This window comes from Dreissena polymorpha, chromosome 9 (assembly GCF_020536995.1).
Source record: "Dreissena polymorpha isolate Duluth1 chromosome 9, UMN_Dpol_1.0, whole genome shotgun sequence".
Taxonomy (NCBI): domain Eukaryota; kingdom Metazoa; phylum Mollusca; class Bivalvia; order Myida; family Dreissenidae; genus Dreissena; species Dreissena polymorpha.
Window position 1 is genome coordinate 62,545,523 of NC_068363.1, and position 22,200 is coordinate 62,567,722.

At 34.7% G+C, this 22,200-nt stretch overlaps 2 protein-coding genes across 6 annotated transcripts in view; one reads left to right on the top strand and one right to left on the bottom strand.

Moving 5' to 3' along the window:
* LOC127845223 (zinc finger protein 236-like) overlaps positions 1-605 on the bottom strand; it is a 53,275-nt gene extending 52,670 nt beyond the window's left edge. Inside the window, exon 1 of one of the 2 annotated variants that reach the window (XM_052376022.1) lies at positions 486-605. In XM_052376022.1, the coding sequence (XP_052231982.1) occupies positions 486-537 (52 nt within the window). In that variant the 5' untranslated portion in view covers positions 538-605. Of the gene's footprint in view, positions 1-166; positions 361-485 lie in introns of those variants that run through there. The other variant, XM_052376023.1, reaches the window with a different exon arrangement.
* LOC127845224 (uncharacterized) overlaps positions 374-22,200 on the top strand; it is a 31,308-nt gene continuing 9,481 nt past the window's right edge. For 2 of the 4 annotated variants that reach the window (XM_052376026.1, XM_052376024.1), the window contains exons 1-3: positions 374-720; positions 16,076-19,794; positions 21,161-21,307. In XM_052376026.1, the coding sequence (XP_052231986.1) occupies positions 16,149-19,794; positions 21,161-21,307 (3,793 nt within the window). In that variant the 5' untranslated portion in view covers positions 374-720; positions 16,076-16,148. Of the gene's footprint in view, positions 721-878; positions 1,060-16,075; positions 19,795-21,160; positions 21,308-22,200 lie in introns of those variants that run through there. The other 2 variants (XM_052376025.1, XM_052376027.1) reach the window with 2 other exon arrangements.

Consider the following 22,200-nt stretch of genomic DNA (forward strand, 5'->3'; position numbering starts at 1 on the left):
TTAGACATAAATTGTTATAGGACAATCAAATATTAATTTGACATCACCAACATATAAATTTAAACCTTGTGGAAATATTTCTGTCAAAAATAAAGTTCCATTCAGTGTAAAGTGTACTTTCAGTTTCGCATTTAAATAAGCATAAAATATAGGTCAAACACAATACCTTAAAACTAAACGAAAAATGGCCGTCGCCTATTGAAAAATATGGGGTTACGTTCCCAATAAAAATTATATCCATTTTCGAATACACGGGATCAATAAGCTTACTAACAACTAAATCAAATGTCGAAAATAGAAATGAGAGAGTATGAATACCACACAACAATTTACAAGTGAAGTTCCACGTATCAATCCGCTCGATCAACTGAACAAACCGAATGACACAAAAATAGCTCGGTCGGCAGATGTCCGCTTATATCAATTGCAGACATTTAATATTTTCAAAACTATGATTCACATATTGCCCTTCATTTTACAAATACCTGGAATGCTTTCGATGTTTATTTCGGCTGTACTAACGGCTTCAAGCGACATTTTTCATTTTGCTACAAAATCAAAATGGCGGAATGTTAAACTTTCCAAATCGAGGCGCTAATCATAACATTAAGCACCCGGATGTAAACGTTTTAATAATGCAGACGACAAATTCAGCAGTCGATGTTTATTTTCGTTCAACGAAATAGATGTTTGATAGAAACAGCTTGCATTAAAGTATATGTAAGTAATAATAATATTTAAACTTGATACAAAATAGCGCTTCTACTTATAAAATTATGTAATTTTCGTACGGTTAAACATTAAATAAAGAACGTCAATTGAGTCATATTGACGTCACAAGTGGAAGTGCAGTCTATAGTATACGCAAAATCCTGGAGTAATGGCTTGACGTCCGGAGGTCACCACCAAAACCAAATATTGAATATAACTCTTTGATAATTATTATTTAATTTTGAACAGCGATCAATGCAGATATGTTCTGTGACGATGAATTTAGATGTATTTTCATCTTTAAAATGGTGATTAGTCATAAAGAAATGACTTTCCTGCGTTGAAAAGGTTGGTTTGGTGTGGTGGGACTCAATCAACTGTAAACTTGGACATACGTTTGTGTGTGTGTGTGTTGGTTCACTCATTCTTTTTTTGTTTTCATATTCATATATTTGTAACGTGTCGGTCGACCAAGCTTCAGTCGTTAGTTTGGTTCAATAATAAATTAAAAACACAATAAAATATCATTTTCCTTAAGTTACCTGGCTTTATGATTTGGTATTTATAGAATAATTGGTATGAAACAATAATAATAATCCCAATGCAGCGATGTTTTTGTCCAATTGGGAAAAGTACCCGTACCGGTCCAATTGGGAAAAATTGAGTCGTGAAACCCTCAAATTGGGAAAAATCGAGTCGTGAAACCCTCAAATTGGGAAATTGGTGTATTTGATTTTATGCTCCCAAATACTTTAAAATTGATAACTAAGTGTTTTCAAGCTGTCAATATTATATTTACCTAGGTTCAAACCATAGAGCTGCACAGGGAACCTAACAAAATGTTGCATTTTCCAAAAAAAAATTATTATTATTTTTTTTTTTTACCTTAAATTGGGAATTTTTTATTTTGGCCAGCAATTGGGAAATTTGTAGTTTTTTCGTAATTGGGAAAGTGCCGTTTACCGGTACTTTATAAAGAAGGAAAAAAATCACTGCAATGATATTAATCCTTAATCTATTAATCACTAAATACTCAAAGTTATGACCTCATGACTCATGTCTGCTCCAATTTGTATGTGGACCTCAAACTATTACTGGTACATTGAATAACATAACTCGGGTCAATTAATTAAGACCTCGAGACAAGACCCCGGGTCATGTTGAAATTATTTCAGGTCTGTTTAACATTTGTGACTTCGTACCCTAGCTTATATTATATGGAGGCTAATAGTGTTTGTTATTGTTTTTACAAAGGTCATCACTTATATCATCAAATATTAGCGACCTGAGATGTTGAGGGTTGGAAATCCTTCTTCAAGGCTCTAAGAACATTTGAAGAGGATAGCAAGTTTGTATTTGCTCAAAGTCCCTTATGTTATATTAATAATATGATTTAATTACCTTTAAATGCTTTTACGCAATGTCTCAACGATGTCGGGAGCAGAACTGACTTTTCAGAGAGAAAATTTGTGCTTTTATACTATCTACTTATGCTGGGTTACATGGACATTCCCATATGTCATAAGTAATTAAACCTTGGTCACACTACCAGAAACACAGTATTTTAATGTTAATGCCATATGTTATCAAATTCTACCCTTGTCAAAAAAATAACCCACTTTCATACCAAAACACACTTAAACCAACATAAAACTGTGTTTTTTCTGAGTTTTTCTCAGCGGAAGTTGGTTTTTGCTATTAAAAGCGAGTTTTATGTGCGCTAAACTGTGCTTAACTGAGTTTAAAGTTGGTTATTTTAAGAAGATGTGTGTTTAAGCGAGTTTTTTTCTGTAAGGAGTCAGTTTTTTTGTGTCAAAAGTGAGCCTTTTTATTTATGAGTTGGTTTATGTGTGTTTAAGTGTGTCTTTTTGTTTTATAAGCGAGTCTTTTACAACAGAAGTTGATCCTTTTTAAACAGAAGTGGGTTTAAGCGAGTTTAAATTGGTCTTTTTGTAAATAATTTGAGAGCTGAAACCAGGCTAAAAGACTCACTTAAACACACTTTTCAATAAGTTGGTCTTTTGTTTATAAATAATACTCATCAATAAAACAAGAATTCTTCAAATAGGTCTTTGTTTCATGTTTATAGCCATTATATAATACAAGTCAATTGTAAAGGGGCTTTTTTACAGCTTGTTTGCCATTGTCCCTATTGTAAATGTGTGTGCTCCCCATAATTTTTTAGTGAATATTGGATGAAAATGGCTCTTTCAGAACATCACAGGTTCACAGATGGACAACAAGTATCACTGCCAAAAACTATATAAATGATAAAACTTAGTTTTATACCTGAAAATGAAAGAGTTTGTGTTTCGCTTTGATTTTTTTTCTTTATATTTGTTTTTATTATAAACAATATCTTATGATTGTTTTATGTCTTAAAATTTTTATTTTTTTTAAATTTCAAACAATCTTATATGATTGTTTATATTTGTTTAAAACAGTATTTACTTGTTAAATCTGCATATTTAAATAATTATGGTATTGGAAACATTATTTTGGAAATAATCTATTAATTTGTGTACATAAGTTATGCAAGATTTTGATATTTTCATATGATACCATTGTATCCATTTTCTTAATTTGCAATAAAATAATATGATGCCAAACATGACCTGTGTTACATAAACAGTCAACAAAATAACAAGACAATACCTAAAAACACCCCTTTTCACACCACTAACAATAAACAGATAACAATCTGTCAGGCATTCAGAGCTAAACAGGGTACTGATTATCAGGGGCAGATAAGGCTACTGATAGGGTTTGCCCAGACATAAGGCTGGAATGAGGTATAAGACTTTTGATTGGTTCAATTTTTTGCACAGGAAATTATTTGAAAACAACAACTTTTGAAAAACAAGCTGGTTTCAGCAATTGAATTGAGCTAAATTAAATTAACATTAAGACTTATAATTGTTCTGTAAAATGTATTGAAATACTGTCAGCATGAAGTATTGTGTGATGAAAACAATGTGTATTTTACTACAATTTGGAAATCAACAATAAGTTTGTTGGAAAAGAAGTTCAACTGTTTTTTTTTGGAATACTGAAGAACAGTTTTAACAGGTTTGTATTGTCATTTCTTCATCCTTTTTTATTTAGTTTACTGAATTAATTATGATCATTATTATATTTATGTATTGTCACTGGGAAATGTAAATTGATAAGTTAATGTATTGCAACTTAAAGGAAAAACAACACAATTTGAAGCAAAAATAGATGAACATACACATGACAAAGTGTAAATGTTGGGTACAGTGAATTATTGTGGTTGTGTTTTATGATTATTGTCATCTTTATTGTTATTTATAGATATTTCTGGTTACTACTGAACAGATTTCTTTCCCTCATATTTTAATTTTGAAGGTTAAACTCTTGCCCCAAGAGCAAAATCATACTTGATGTATGGACTTTTACACCAGGATTTTACCCTGCACGAGCTGGCCAACTTGAGGGGAACTGAAGTGGGCAAACCTCACCCTGTCGTTGAACAAGGAAGCTGGATTTGTTGAGAGGTAAAACTATACAGGTTATTGCATTTTAAAAGCGTCACCATTCTGACCAATGTGACAAAGATTTTTAGAGTTTGAAATGTGATGAAAGTAAATTACAAGCTTTGGAAAATTACCAATTGTAAATATTTTGTCAAAACTCCTTTTCTTTTTTTGGTTTCAGAGTATCATTTAAGCTGAAATCCAGCATGAAACCAGGGAGGTGATGGCCATCGCACAGGCCATGTGCCGACTATTCACTTTTCACCAGCTTGTGACTTGCTCCATGAAGGGAGCAACAACTACAAAGGGGTCACCAAGACCAAGCCTCCCCGCTGCTGAGAGAAATGCAATCATTGGTTCTTTTTCTTCATCATAAAAATTTGAAGTACCAATTATCCATATAGAAATTCAATACACATTCTACAAATATTTTTCAGATCACTTACTGTTTACAGTCGCATAAATATCATTTTATTACATCATTTGTGTAAAGGGGGAGTTTTTATAATCCAAGTGACAGTTAACAATAGTTGTTTTTTTTATTCATGAAGACAGGGATTGAAAAACTTTGTCTGTGTCTCTAGTCACTGTCTCCAGGACAATCAGTAATAAACTCATTTGTGTTGACTTCCTTAATATGCAAATATTTAACCTCTTTTTCTGGCTAGAGTATTTTCTATTTAAGAACAGATTTTGTTGTTTTTTTGCATGTTTTTAAAATGAATAGTCTATCATATTTTTTCAGATGTCATAGCCAAAACCTTTGACAAGCCTTCGGTTGATGTTGAAGAAAAGATGAGAGGTTGTTTAAGGCATCTGCGGCTGATGCACAAGTAGACTGAAGTCTTTGTAAATAAAATGTGCTGTTAAAATGATTATTTAACCATTGTTTTCACTTTGTTATATAGATTTGCACCTGTTTCAACAACATTAACTTATTTTTATGCTCCCGGTAGAGTCTCATATAGCAGTTGAACTGTCCGTCTGTCTGTCTATCCGTCCGAAAACTTTAGCATTGGTCATAACTTTTGCAATATTGAAGAAAGCAACTTGATATTTAGCATGCATGTGAATCTCATTGAGCTGCACATTTTGAGTGGTGCAAGGTCAAGGTCATCCTTCAAGGTCAGAGGTCAAAATCCAATGGAAGAAATAAGCAAAGAGAGATAATTTCTATACCTGCCAAATGATAAATAGAAATTTTATTTCAAAGCGGTGCAGTAGGGGGCATTGTGTTTCTGACGAACACATCCACATCTCTTGTTTGTATTTATTCCATACAATCTTACTTTTTTCAGTTCTTTCTTTGTGTTCAATGTTATGTTATAACACTATTATATTTTATTATAACAATGCCATGTCTGTCAAAATAGTGTTATCATGCTGTGTATATGGATATATATGTAAAGTTTTATGTTTTATCGTTTAAAAAAAAGTAATTAGAATTTAATTTATGATATTTGTGTTCTTATCATAAAAAAGTATCAGTTTTCAAGTGGGTGAAAAGTGGGTTTTTACTGAGCATTTAACAGGTTTTAAAGCTAGTTTTAACTGCGTTTAATCTGTGAAAAACACACATTTAGCTCACTTAATGCTCAAATAAAAACCCACTTTTAACTCGCTTAAGAACAGGAAAAACCGACTTGATGTGTAGAAGCGGGTGTAAAAGCCAACATAAAGAAGGAGAACACACTAACTTTTAACCAACTTAAGTTGGTAAAACTTGGTTTTAAAGCGTGTTTTAACTGCGTTTAAATTGAGTTAAGCACACATTTAGCTTACTTAACACTCAAACAAAAACCAACTTTTAACTCGCTTAAGAACAGGAAAAACCGACTTGATGTGTAGAAGCGGGTTTAAAAGCCAACATAGAGAAGGAAAACACACTCACTTTTAACCCACTTAAGTGGGTTTAAGTTAGTTTTAGTTGGTTTAAGTTGGTATAAGAAGGTATAAGCGTGTTGGTTTATGTGAGTGAAATCCAGGTTTTACCTACAAAAAACCAAGTCGGTAAGCAAAAAGTGTGTTTAAAAGACACGCTTTAACCCGGTGCCAATACCGCAGGGTTTAACACGGTTTTAACACGGATTAAAACCAGGTTTTGCCCACTAAGCTTCAAATCAACAGTGCACAAGTCATATTTCGTGTGTACAGTTCATTCTTTGTTCCAATAAAAAGCGTATGAAAAATATGCTGCTTATGTAAAACGTCACGTTACCTCATGGAAAGCGTGGGTGTATCGATTTTTGTATAAAAACTAAGTAGCAAAGACATTTGAAATATTCTATTTTTGGTTAAAACTTGTGTTGTTCATTTTAACTAAATTATATCGCAAATGATTTTGAATAGTCATTTCCTCAAATTAATTTATAATCAAACATGCTGTATCTTAATCGTTAATCTTAAATCCAAACTAGGCAAATTTTTACAGGACAGTAGGTCCTGTACAGTGATTTTTTTTGATTTTTTTTCTTACAGCCTGTGCCTTTTGGATTGGGAAAATTAGCGCGATAAACCATGAAATTGGGAAAAATAGCGCGATAAACCATGAAATTGGGAAACATTATAAATATGATTATAAGAACAGAATTAAAATTATTAAAGTATGTTTGACAGCATTTTTATATTATAAAGTACTAATTTAATGTGTTCTTACAATGAAGACAATGTTAAGTTAATATCCTTCCAGATTCATATTGAACTTGCAATAATCTATATAGATTCTTAAATATACCATTTAATCATAACCTCTTTAACAGTAATAATTTAATTCAGTATTCTTTTAAATTAAATATCATATGGTGAAAACATTAACACATTTTTATAAAAAAACGCTTTTGTGGTCTTGCTATGTTAATGATGTATTATATGGAGTTAAAATAATTTATTTCATTTCTTTACCTTTCAACATCTTGCACCTCAATGCTATTTCAGTAAACTGTAAAGCGTGACAAACATAATAAAGCAGAATATGCATATGAATCTGATTTTACACAGATCCACTAACATATAAATCATATCATGTTTGTCTCTTTCCAATTTCCAACGATACTCATCGTAAATGCATTAACTTTGTGAGTAACGCTAGACTTACTCCAATTTCCCAACACTGATTTCCGTGATGCACATTCACTGTGAAGATTTGTAATAAATATTTGTTGTTTCTATCTCAAACGTTATATTTTGCGTTAATTGACACACGCATTAAATTATTCCGAAATAACCATATGATGTCCGTTGTTAATTTGAATGTAATTTATCATTTTCGCCGCGCATCGCAAATTTCTCGTCTGCTTGCCGCCATCTTGAGCGTGTGTAAAAACAGGCGTTTACAATCGGGATACATCGACTATCGTCGGTATCCTCCGCAATATGGAGAGAGATGTGGATAGCAACGTAAAATCGCATTCGGCTAAATTCGCGAAAAATACGTAAGTCAGTTGTTGTTCGGCGACGACTCAGCAACTCAATCGGCACTCGTTCGAAATTATTGCTAAATTACATTGTAATCTTATTGCCTTTATTGGGAAAATTTTGTCTTTTTTGGGGAAATTTTAATCAAATTTTTGGGAAAAAACGTCATTTTTTGCAATTGGGAAGCAGCCGAATATCGGCTGTAATTTCTGGCAAAAAAAATCACTGCTGTATAATGGGAAAAAATACATGACCTCGTTTTTTACAGGTCCTACCGGCTAAAGAATAAAATAGTATAATAACTTGGTTTCATTGCTGGATCAAGGTGCTTATGATATAAAATGATAAATGATAAAGCTATTAATTCAAGTAGTCCAACTTATAGATAAGACTATTAATTCAAGGTCACACATTTGTATCTGACATTAAGTAATAATACACGCCATACATGCTTCTAGTCTTGTTTAGTTAAAACATATTTAAAAAAAAAGTTGAACGCAAGTTAACAGTAAATATAAACGGGAATCGCTCCTTCTTAATATCTTAAGAAAATTGTCCAACACGAAAGTACATGTAGCAGCTGCTACTTGTTTACCTAAGCTACGCTTAGCGCGCATGTCAGATATGAGTGGTCAATACAAACTAAACCAACGACGGCCTCGCTTAATGACGACTAGCCTTTTTCACGCATGTACATTGACAGCCAAGATAATAACGGTTCAAATGACAATGATCATTATTATACATTACTATTGCTATTTCAACCACACAAATTGATATCTGTATCATTTAGATTTTAATAATCAGATTTATAATTATCTTGTTAAGCGACTAGGTCGTCATGGATTTGGACCATCCTGACCCGCATTTCTGAAGATGGACAAAAATGGACCAATCAGGTGCCCTCAGAAAATTCCGTCAGCAGAAAGTGCGTTGGTACGGAAAAGATCATGTATAAAGACGCTATCGCCATTTTTGCACCTCAGAAAACTTTCAGAGCCGTAAACAAACCTATCCAATCCAACGAATTTGTTTTCTTTTTTTACCGGACAATCGGTCCTGTAAATTTGACCGACAGGCAGGACCTTACATGTTTGGCTGAGACTGTTTTACCAATGCTGGTCAGGAAGGTCTAAATCCAGGACACCTAGTCGCCTAACAAGAAAATCATAAATCTGTTTATCAAATGTTGCAAAGGTCAATTTGTGTGGTTGTAATGGCAATAGTAATTTATTATATGATAATCATGCAGCGAGTTGAAGAAATGATTAGATTGCGAGGCTTGCTGTTTAAGCTTTTTGGAGATGAGTGACATAAATTCAAGTTCACAAAGAAACAAGCCTTATATTCTATTTATCCTTAATAATAAACTGTAATCCCACATTGATGAAGCTTTAAATGCAGTATCCTTAGGGATTGGCATGTGAATTTTGTCATGTCCTTTTGCAGCAGTTATATTTTAGGGAGTTATTTCCCCTTGCACAATAATTAGTTTCCACACAAATAACCCAAATCAATGAAACATATCATCTGGAGCATGCAAAAGTTTCACTTATTCCTTATAATTTACTAATTAATTAATTCAGATTTTTGACACTTAAAAATATTTAATTTCATTATAATGTTAGTTGGAGTAATTTTCATTCTTAACACTCGGTTCTTGTCAAAGTTTATGTGAAGGCTGGGTTTTTATTTCAGAGCGTTAGCTTACAAATAATGTAGAGGCAATTTTGCAAATCAGTATGGGCTTAACTCACTAGGAACCGTAACCCGTGACTGCCTGTGAGAATAACTGCAGTAAAATTAAGCAGACAACGAATGCTAGGCTAGGAGCGTCTGCTCTAACCACTGCATCTGCCTGTTTATAGTTCCCACTGGTACAATACATAGTCAGGCTTCCTGAAAAGTCCCAAAAAGTGCCTGTCAACCGGACAGGCTGTTGGAAAAGTTAGCCTGTCTGGTCAAAATTGACGTTTTCGAAAAAACAACAAAGGGAGAGCACTCTTAAGAACCAGTGACACTTTCGTGTTCTTAATGACAATAGGCTTGAAATTCACGAAAGAGTGATACTAATAGGGTGTTTTCTTTCTTTTCGCAAGTATAAGACTTTTCGGTATTTAATCATATTTTTTGTTCGGCCTGTCACAAGGACCGGCGATATTAGAAACTTCGCCGGACCGTAAAGAATGTTGCGGTCGTTGGTTTAGTTTGTATTGACCTGCGGTCCGGCCTTTTCAGGAAGCCTGCATAGTGTGTATGTATTCAAAAGTATTTAACAGCTTGTAAGACAACGTTGGCCAGTCAAGCGTTTCTCATTGAAATCTGTACATATTGGCTGCTTTCAGGGAAAATGGGGCTTAATGCATGTCAAATAAGATTAGCCTGTGCACACTGATTATAGCTGTTTCAATGAAAAAAACACATCTCGACCTGTGCTTTAAGACACACTCTTTATAAATTTGAATTGGTTGTGGTCATTTCAAACTTGGGATATAAAAAGCTATCACATAATTTTGAAAACTGAGTTGCGTTTAAGATTATACAACAGCGAACAAATTCAGTGCCTTCAGCGCTTTGATTTTGTGATGTAACTATTAAGGCATTATAAAAACTGAGTGTTTGGAATGAAAATAACGCCAACTAACATCATAACAAATGAAAAGGGCAACATGATTGATAAACCTGCAGGATAGTACAACAACTCACAGCATACCATGAATCAAAGCGCTGAAGGCACTGAAGTTGTTCGCTATTGCATAATTTAACACGCAATTCATTTTTCAAAATCAATCGCAAGTTTGAAATGAACACACGCCATTCAACTTTATAAAGTGTGTGTCATAGCGCACGGGTCGAGTTTTACGTGCACTTTTTATCATCCTTTTTATTTCATAGAAATAACTAAGACAAAATAAAAACAACATGCTTTTTGGAAGTTCTGAAAGCATAGAAAGTGTGATGAAAATGGTAATGAGAACTTAATATAAAAAAATTTGCAGTCACCATCATATTAAAGGAATATTTTTTCTAATATCAAATGACTATCTCACCAAGAATATAAATTCATAATGAAAGTTCCGTGTACAAAACTTTTGATTTTTGACACCATATACAAATTCAAAATACACAATAATCTTCGTATCTTGTATATGGAGGAATAATAGTATATAAACATTGCTGTTTATGCTTTACTTGTTACCCGAGCAGTTCTTACGGTGTCAACAACGCTGACATAAACATAGGTATAGAGCACTAATGCGTTTTTAGGCGTAGCTGTTTAACTCAGTTTTCATCTTAGTGACTTTTACATAACGCCAACAGACACGCATGAATATTTTCGAATATTTAAAAAGCTGATTCGAGATACAACCTCTGAATATTTGCTACATCACTGCGTATGTGCTCAATTCAAAGGATGTAGCACTGTTCAGTGTAAGGAATTCCGGACTACTCTCTGTATGCTCAAACGACACAAATTGTGGCCCTGTTACAATTACGCGTTACAATCCATCTCGCAGAATTTCACTTTCGCCTCCAAGATGAGAAAACAATCATTAGCGAAATAGTATAGTGTCACGATAAGAGAAAATCGTTTAATTATCATATCACAATGTTTGCTGTACTTGGTCAGCACGTCTGGAAATCATTCCTTAATGTGTGGATAGGCTGCCATTATTAACAAGTTTGCTATTTTGAATTCAATTTTGTATCAAAAAGCATTGTTCTTAAATGTGGCATTTTTAATTCGCAATGAGATTTGTAATGACCCTCGTCATGTGAAAATGGGTCTTATTCAATATGCGCCCATCATATAAATAGCCCACTCAGCTATCTCTCTTTCTGGTAAGGAGAAACATTACATATTGAGTGATTTTAAAGAGAACAGCATCGCTTATGGCCTGACTGCGCAAAAGCACATGTTGGGTTTAACAAACACTTGCCAAAACGCATAAGACCCATTTTCGCATGACAGCGCTATTGACGTGTGATTTAAATGTGTCGAAAGAAAACTGCGTTTAAATCAAATATAAACATACAATATATTTCGATAGTGAAGAAAGATACTCATAACAAGGCATATGAGGACACATATGAAGTGCTCTCCCGTAGTATATTTTATATCTACTCACACTAATGTGTGGTTTGACAATGCTAACACACATATCATGCGGTGAATATGCAGCTTACAAGTGAAAAACACAACACAATAGGTTTACTTTTGTAAATTGTATTTATTTATTTAGAAAAGTAAATTGCTAACTTTATTTCAAAGTCAGCGTTTACGCCGACTACATTTTTAAAATATATTTATTGTTATAAATATATTTAATATAATGTATTTAGTTGTTTTCTGTTTTAGCGATTATAAAGCATTTTCGAGGTTGCCTATAGTATGCCTGTAGTAATTGATGAACTCATATCCAACTGTCTATGTATTGAGAACTGTGAATATAAACAAGCTAAACCTTCTACTAACCTTCTATTGCGTTGCTAGCACCCGTAATTACAAAAGATCGCCGCTATCTGTTGAGAACCAAAGAACGTTTTCCGGAAATACCCGCTGTAGTAGCATGAACGAGGTTAAGAAACAGGTCATTCGTATTATTATTAGCCGGATTTTTTTCGAAAAAATCTCGGCTTATAGATTGATGTTGTCGGGCGGGCGGGCGGGGTGGCGGCGTGCTCGAAAATGTTAAAGTTCTTATTTCATGGTATAACTTTGGTATGCTTGGACCTAGAGTCTTCAAACTTGACATGAAGGTTGGCCAGGATTAACAGATGACCACTGGTCATTTCAAGGTCATTCATTTGAAGGTCAAGGTCACTGTGACCTTCAATATAAAAAATGTTAAAGTTGTTATAACTTTGGTATGCTTGGACCTAGAGTCTTGAAACTTGACATGAAGGTTGGCCATAACTAGTTAGTAACCACTGGTCATTTCAAGGTCATTCATTTGAAGGTCAAGGTCACTGTGACCTTGAATGTAAAATGTTAAAGTTCTTATTTCATGGTATAACTTTGGTATGCTTGGACCTAGAGTCTTCAAACTTGACATGAAGGTTGGCCAGGATTAACAGATGACCACTGGTCATTTCAAGGTCATTCATTTGAAGGTGAAGGTCACTGTGACCTTCAATATAAAAATGTTAAAGTTGTTATAACTTTGGTATGCTTGGACCTAGAGTCTTGAAACTTGACATGAAGGTTGGCCAGAACTAGTAAGTAACCACTGGACATTTCAAGGTCATTCATTTGAAGGTCAAGGTCACTGTGACCTTGAATGTAAAAATGTTAAAGTTGTTATAACTTTGGTATGCTTGGACCTAGAGTCTTGAAACTTGACATGAAGGTTGGCCAGAACTAGTAAGTAACCACTGGACATTTCAAGGTCATTCATTTGAAGGTCAAGGTCACTGTGACCTTGAATGTAAAAATGTTAAAGTTCTTATTTCATGTTATAACTTTGGTATGCTTGTACCTAGAGTCTTCAAACTTGAAATAAAGATTGGCCAGTACTAGAAGATGACCACTGGTCATTTCAATGTCATTCATTTGAAGGTCAAGGTCACTGTGACCTTAAATGTTAAAATGTTAAAATTGTTATAACTTTGGTATGCTTGGACATAGAGTCTTCAAACTTGACATGAAGGTTTGCAAGCACACTTAGATGACCACTGGTCATTTCAAGGTCATTCATTCTAAGGTCAAGGTCACTGTGACCTTGAATGTAAAAATGTTAAAGTTCTTATAACTTTGGTAGGTAAAAATGTTAAAGTTCTTATTCCATGTTATAACTTTGGTATGCTTGTACCAATGAAATTGATGGAAACTTCAAACAATATGTTACTAATTTGCTAATAAAAAAATTGAGATCAAACTTTCCTAATTGTCAATTCAAGTTCATATTTGTGACCTTAAATGTTATTGTTGTTCATGTATATGCATGCATTCAAAACATAACACAAGGTTTGCTCATGCCTTGAAAAGTACTTATATTTCATTTTGACCTTTGAACAATATTTCAGTAATTTAAGTATTGCATTGACAAAAACACGAAAGGTACTTTCCTGTCATTTAAATCAAAAATCCGGCTTCAATGCGGTCATCTCCGACCGCGGAACTCTTGTTATAAATTGTTTGCTATATTCGGGTTTAGCGATTATGAAACATTTTTTGTTTTTGTCTATCGTATCGCTGAAGTTATTGTTGAACTTATGTTCAACGTTTTATAAATTGAGAATATAAATAAGCGTCAACTTTTTCCCGAATGTATTAATAGCCTCAATTTACGACCTGTACTACGTCATTGAGTTGTATGTGAGAGCTTAACCTATTGCGTTGTTAGCGCTTGTGGACTTTCCATTGTTTATTGACAGGCGCATCTATTAATAGCCTCATATCATGAATGCCAAAACACCAGCGAACTAGAACCACGTGACGAAATAGGACGCTAAACGCAGACTACGACTTTTATTATGTAAGAACGCTTCGCAATTCCTTTGAAGCTGGGGCCTTGTGATTGCTATTACGTAAAGAAGTGACCTCTAACTGAAGTTAGCAAAGGAAACGCAGCACCTAATTGACCCATTCCTTCTATGTGCGAAGGCAGATTGAATTTTACTAACGTACGGGTTGCCTATTATAACACACATTATAATGCGGTAAATATGCGACTAACAAGTAAAAAACACTATAATTAAACTTTTGTTTTGAATTAAGTTATTTAGAAACCAAAATTCCAAACCTTATTTCAAAACAGCAAGATTACATTTTTTAGAATATATTCTTGTTATATTTAAATGTTTTTTAAAGGGGCCTTTTCACAGATTTTGGCATATTTTGAAGTTTGTCATTAAATGCTTTATATTGATAAATGTTAACATTGGATATTAAAAGCTCCAGTAAAAAAATCAAGAATAAAATTAAAAAAGCAAAAAAAGTAGCCGGTACCAGGGTTCGAACCAGTGACCCCCGGAGTCCTGGAGTTAGTCTGAAGTAAAAACGCATTAGCCCTCTTGGCTTTTTCACCGGATATACACAATTTAAGTATTTTATACCTTATATAAGCAAATTTAAACGACAACAACAGAACTCTCCAAATTATTCAATCGTTTCGCGTTGCAACGCTTTATAATTTTTAGGTTTTCAAATCGTCACAAGATACATATCATGGCTATATTGGCCTATGGTAAATGTTCAGTAATACTTTTTCCTTACAAATATCATAACTAAAATGAAAATTTGCAAATATGAAACAACTTTTTTTAATTTTGTCAATTTACCAAACGGTGAAAAGATCCCTTTAATATTCAGTTTCAGCGATAATGAAACATTTTTTTATGTTGTCTATCGTATCCCTATAATAATTGTTGAACTCGTGGTCAACGTATTATTGAGACCTGTGAATATAAACAAGCGTAACCTTATACTAGTGCGTTATTCTCACCCGGACTCCCCTTTGTTTATCGCCAGCCTCAGATTTATGAATGAGATGAGGGAAAATACTACGTCACGCAGACGCAGCAGAAAGTGGATTATTTTAATCATTCATAAACAATCTCCTCCGCGACACGTACAATATGATCATTGTTTTTTTAATCTTTTCTATTAAACACCATTCGAAACTATTGCATTTAACACGATATTAATATAATGTTTCCATCTGTGAATAAACATAATTGGAGAACTCAAACCTCTTGCATAAATTATACAACTCTTTCTTGCACGGATACGCGTAGTATGCGGGAATTTGGCTCCTCGTAGCTAGGCCGTACCGACCTGAATTTTGACTAAGCACTTTAGACGTTTAGCGACCATCTAAAAAAACAGAGCAGACTATGGCAAACACGCTGTATATCATCACAAACAACAGCATATCATCGCAAACACACAGAATACCATCACAAACCTACAGTATACCAAAACAAACACAAAGCATGCTATTATAAGAACCTATAATATGATTTAAACCCACATCATTTCAATTAAACAACCGCTATATCTGACAATGGTCAACAGAAGACAGACAAGCATTCCATAGGTTTGTCACCAGTCCAAAATCAGTAGAATTGTCCTCCTTTCTGACTTCTCGGCTATCGTACCCTTGTTATTTTAAACTACAAAGGTAAAGGGTTTAATATTTGGTGTGCGACCATGTATAATGGTCCTTTTCATAGTTTGTTGAACTTGAAATAATGTCCCTGAGGTCAAAACAGGCCACACCCCAGGCATAACAATTTTTTATGGACTTGTCATGTAAATAACTTCAAAAATCTGTCTCTTAATTCAGGTGGGTAATATTTAGTGTGTAACATCATAAAGAAGTCGTATACAAAGATTGTTCAAGTCAAACCTGGGTGAAAAGTTGTTTCGCAAATTATATAGATGAGCAATCTATAGCCCATGTTATTCAGAGTTCATAATTATACAGTGGTGTTTTTTTTCGTTCCAGGTAAACAATTGTGAACCTTAATTATTTATGGTGAACAATTGAGCACAATGTTCTAACAGAAACTTAGTCCCTAATGGCGTCTGGATCAGATACTGATAGTCAAACCTTTGAGAAATGGTACGATCATGAGATGGCAAATGAACCCAAAGCGGACAGTGACCTTGACACTAAAAATGAGAAATTTGTTGAAGATTTCTCTTGGTCAGTTAACGATAAAGACAATTATATGCAGACTGAACATTCAGGATCAGCTAGTCCAAGTGAGAGCATGCCACTTTCTATGCCCAAAAACTGGATGCAAGTAGAGCGACTAAAGCAATTACAAAAGCAAATGATGAAACAGGAGATGTTTTTCAATTACAAACAAATAAAGAAAGAAAGTCATGACAATACTGAAAGCCCTTATTCATTTTCTGCTCATGATACTTCAGATACTGAACACATGCAGAGTGAAAGTGATGAATTTAGTTTTGAAGATATAGATACTCCACTGTATATTGCTGATGTTCCACAGTTGGATGATGAAAAGACTATGTGCGGTTATGACGGTGATACAGATGATGGTCAGTGGTTCAATGGTCCTAAAACCAAAAGCAAACTTAAGCCACACACACATAAAAAAAGAAACCAAAACAAACCATGTTCCAATGTAAAACGTTCTAAAAAAGAAAAGAAGACGGCAATTAAGGAAGAAATAGTTGGTTTCAATGACAGTTATCCAAGCCATCACCAAGATATAAGTGTATCACAAGATTTAGAACCATTGTCAGCCATAGCTATAAACAACTCATTAAAAACTGTGATTGCATCAATTGGTCTGGAGCATGTTTATATGTCAGTAGAGAACAAAGAAAAACCACTTTGGGCAAAAGGTATTGGTGATGGTTATAAAGGAGCCAGTCCTGATGTAAACAGAACTGTCACTGCACCGTCTAGCAAAGAGCGATTTGCTTTTAATGTAATTGATGAACTTAGAAATACTCTTCATAAGCGAATGTCTATTGAACAGGAGAGTTTTATTGTGTCGAAATGTACTAATGAACAGATCGGTAATAAAACAAATGTAATAAAGAGTGCAGAAAAGGAAATAAAACCACAAAATCAAGGTTATGAAAACCATATGAGCAAAAAAAGTCCTTCTTTGACAAATGTATCTGACTGTCATACTTTGTCTGCCCAACATTACTTGGAACAGTTGAGTAGAGAAAATTGCAAATTAATTGGAAAATTAAGCAATGTGGCTTCAATTGAAGAAAGTTCATGTCATCAAGATATTCAAACAGTTGATAGGCAGATTTCCAAATTTGAAACACAACATCCTGATGATGAGAAAAAGCTTGAAATTCTAAGAAGAGAAATGTCTATTAAAAGAAATTTACTGGAATATCTGAAAAGGCTTAAAGATAAAAGCAGTGCACATGCCAACACAAGTCAATCAAGTACTGAAGATATCAATGAAAAATTACTTAATACTTTGCCAAGTATGAATTCAGCTATGAGAATGGCATTGATTAGTCAGCTGAAGGAATCATACCAAACTAAGAATCCGGTTAACATATGCAGCAAAGAGAAAAATGTACTGAAAGTTGATTACTTAGAAGACCCTCCAAAGATTACCGCATTAATTAAACAAGAAGTACATAATGAAGGGCTACGTGAGAATACAAGTAGTGCCGATCAGAAAATTGCTGAATGTGGACTATCTTCACTAAGTCCTAATAACAATCAAAGCAACTTAGATGTTGTATTTCAGCTGAATAAAAGTGTTCAATATCAGACACAAAATGATAAACCTGCTAGCACACAATACCCTCTTTTTAATGAACACTCGAGTGAGTGTGAGAACAGTAGCAGAACAAAGACGGAACAAAATCAGACTGAATACAATCAGATACTTCAGGAGCAAAAAAATATTTTACCTTCTAGGAATATGGCTCTGTCTAATAGCTTGCTTCCATCTATTGTTTCCATGAGTACAAACTCCAGTGTTTCACTATCTCAGACTTCAGGGCAAAGCTTAAGACCATTATTCATTTTGGCAGACAAAAAATGCATTTCATCAACAGGAATGGTATCTTCTGTTAACACTGTGGTTCGCCATCCTGTTGGTTTAACACGCATGGTTGGAAATGGTAAGCAACAGTTTCTCATTTTTTCAGCACCTTCATCAACTTTGGCTGATATGCAAAAGTCATTGTCACTTACTTCTGCATGTTCTTCAATTCCGATTGCAAGAGTAGCAGTTGCTCCTTCTCAGCCACTAACTTCTTTGCTTGCCTCAACTAAAAGTCCCATGTGCAGTGTCGGTCTATCTTCTAGTGACTGCAAAGCATTGCCAACATCTTTGTTGAGTATCCCAATTGTTAATGCCCAGGAGAGTGCAAGTGGTATTCAAAGTACTGACAGAGCATCAATGGCAGCCCCAAATGTATTTACGCTTGTTAATCAAACTGGAAATCACGTTTTGTTGAAGTGCCCTGTAATTCTACAAAATCAAAACTATAAACCAGAAACTTCAGGATCAGTAGGACAAGGCTCACCACAAGATTTGTCTGCAGGAAATAAAAGTTCTGTTAACCAGTTTCTAACACAAGTTTCAAATTTTGCAAACGTGTTAAATGGCCAACCAGTTACTGCTGACAGTCAGCTGCTGCCAGTAGTTAGTGCAAGTAAATCTTCTGCAGTTCCCAATAAAACTTCACCAGCATCAGTTATAAGCTCCATGGATAGTTATATTACTGTGTCCAAAAAGAAAAGAGACAAAACTAAACCGGCAGTTAAGACTGAGAAATTGAAAGTAGAAGATCTTAACAAGGAGAAGAGAGCTTGTTTAAAAGACAAACCAACTGCAAATGGACAAATGCGTCCACAAAAGCAGAAACCATCAAAGAGTACATCCGATTATAAGTCATTAGGTCATGAAGGTAGTGGGCAGAGTGTACATTTCATCTGCCAAAAGCCAATTACTGACATTATTGAAGCACCACCTACAGATGTGCCTCCCGTGCCGTTTGTGGATTTCCCTGCTAGAATTGTTATCACAAAGGTAGGGAACAAGCCACAGATTGTAGCATCTCCACTGAAGGTGAAATCTATAACACAAATGGAAGACTGCACTGATGATGAGAAGGAATCATCTGACATATCACTTAAAGAGCCTATTAAAAATAAAGAGCAAACAGATTCTATTAATATGTTGTTGAATCCACAACTGCTCAACAGCTGTTATGGAGAAAAAAATCAGTGTACTGATGAAAGCCTTATGACAGGGAGTAAGTCGCCTAAACTAGATGAAGCAAGCCCTGCGCCTGTTTCCAATGACATTGAAATAGCATCAGAAATATCACAACTTACAAACAAGGCATCTTTCAAGCGAAAAACACAACTAATTGAAACATACTTGATGTCAAACAAAGCATCTGATGTACCTAACACAGATGACATGCAAACTCCAGATATCAATGGTAGATTAGACAATTCTTCAAAGACTAATGTAACACGTGATAAAGCTGATAGTAATAATGCAGCTGATTGTATCATGAAGAATCACAGTATAGCTAACATGAAAAGTGACGAATCAGTGCAGAAATCAAACTGTCTTAGTAATGAAAAAACAAAGTTGCCACAGGATTCAAATTCTTCAGCTTCACAACCATCAGTGACACCCAACACACCAAGTGGCAAGAAGTTCATAAAGACAAAATTCATCATTTTGAAAGGTATGCTATGCTCCAGAATAACACAATTGATAAAAAAACTTAGAGCTTCAAGCTTTACATACTTTTGTTATGCCCCCCTTCGAAGAAGAGGGGGTATATTGCTTTGCTCATGTCGGTATGTCGGTCGGTCCGTCCACCAGGTGGTGTCAGATGATAACTCAAGAACGCTTAGGCCTAGGATCATGAAACTTCATAGGAACATTGACCATGACTCGCAGATGACCCCTATTGATTTTGAGGTCACTTGGTCAAAGGTCAAGGTCACAGGTGAAGGTCACAGTTACTGGAAATAGGCATTTTAAGGATTTAGCATGGTTCAAACAAGGGAAACAACTACCGTTTATGCATGTTCTTTTTGTTACAGCATTTGCCTCCCTTGTAATTTATTTAAATTTTACCAAATGTAAGGCTAACTGCATTTTTGTAATGCATTGTATCAATAAACATAGGGCAAAAATGAAATTAAGGTTGCACCACCACCACCAACACCACCACCACCACCACCACCGTTGTTCACAGTGACAAAAAACGTATTCAGACAATGGCTGCTACTACAACTTATAGCCCATATGGGGGGCATGCATGTTTTACAAACAGCCCTTGTTATTTATATTTTTTTTCATAATTAAGCACTTCATAATGATCTTGTATAACATTTGATGATAATTATGAAAGGTTAATACTGCAGAACCAATTAATATTTTGTGCTGCTTTAAACATGTTTTTAATTTACTGAGGATCATGAAATCTATGTGTGTTAGAATATTGACCTTTGGTGTCATTAAACATGGGTAGGAAACTGTGCCCTATAGACTATCAATTCTTTATATATATTTTTGTCCATTCTGGAGACTAAATTCTCCCCATTCCAAGTGTCAAAAAGTATATATTTTTCCCAAATGACTACATAAAATCCCCAAATTGAAGGTTTGAAAAGAGTTAATAGAATGTAACATTTAAATAATTTCCCTTCCAGCTCTAGAGGTTGAAATTAAGTTAATATAAAATTGAAAACCCTTACTCTAAATGTTTGAGTACTTTTAACAAATTTATTTTTTCCAATTCAAAAAGCCCCAACCTCATTCCCTAAAGTGTGGAAAAACACACTGTGATGTGAATGTCTTACTGTTTCAGCTGAGATCTGTGACCTCTGACTGTTTAAGGTGAGATCTGTGACCTCTGACTTTTTCAGGTGAGATCTGTGACCTCTGACTGTTTCAGGTGAGATCTGTGACCTCTGACTTTTTCAGGTGAGATATGTGACCTCTGACTGTTTCAGGTGAGATCTGTGACCTCTGACTGTTTCAGGTGAGATCTGTGACCTCTGACTGTTTCAGGTGAGATCTGTGACCTCTGACTATTTCAGGTGAGATCTGTGACCGATGGCTTCAGGTGAAGAGAAGGACGGGGTTTGGGGACATGTCAGACCCCACGTTTGTCCACTACCTGCTGAGACTGGAGGAGGCCAGGCAGGTGCATGTCAATTCTGATGCTAGCTGCCAGGGCTGTCCTTGTATGTTTTAGAACTTTTATTATGTACTCCTTTGTTCAAAAATCATCGTAAAATCATATATTGACCATAAGCTTTGCTGATTGTCATGGTTGTCATTATTAAGGATTGCATTGTTTATTGGGATATTCAAATCTTGAATTGCTTATAAACTGTGGCAAGTGTTAGGATTGTCATATGTACTGTATTATTCAAGGGTTTGCAAAGTGATATTTTCTGTATTAAATTTTCAGCCATGAATTAGAACTGAATGTTGTGCAAGTTCCTTTTTGTTACTTTCTTATTCCTTATTCAAATAAGGAATAAGGGACTATTACATACAGGTTAATAAAGGAATACTGCAATATATAACATACACAAATACCACACAATAGATTCTTACCAATTTTTTTTTTCCAATCTTCATGAAACATTTGTTCTAATTATATCTTGGGCAGGTTTGTAAATGGTTTTGGTCAGTTAAAAAACATGGGGCTGTTTTCTTTAAATTCGTATACCCCCTGCGAAAAAGAGGGGGTATATTGTCTTTCTGTATGTCTATTAGTCTGTCTGTGGGTAGACCAGTTTGTTTCGGATCAATAACTCGTCAACAAATTGACTTAATACTTTACATGCGCATTGGCCGTTAGCAGTAGTTGACCCCTATTGAAATTGGAGTCACCAGGTCAAAGGTCAAGGTCACTGTAACAGTATGTGTGAAAATTTCCGATCAATAACTCATCAACAAATTGAGTGATTGGCTTGATACTTCCCATGTGCATTGGCCTTAGACAGTAGATGAACCCTATTGAAATTGATGTCACTAGGTCAAAGGTCATGGTCACTGTCACAGTAAGTGTGAAAATTGTGTCTGATCAATAACTGGTCAATGAATGGACTGATTTGCTTTATACTTC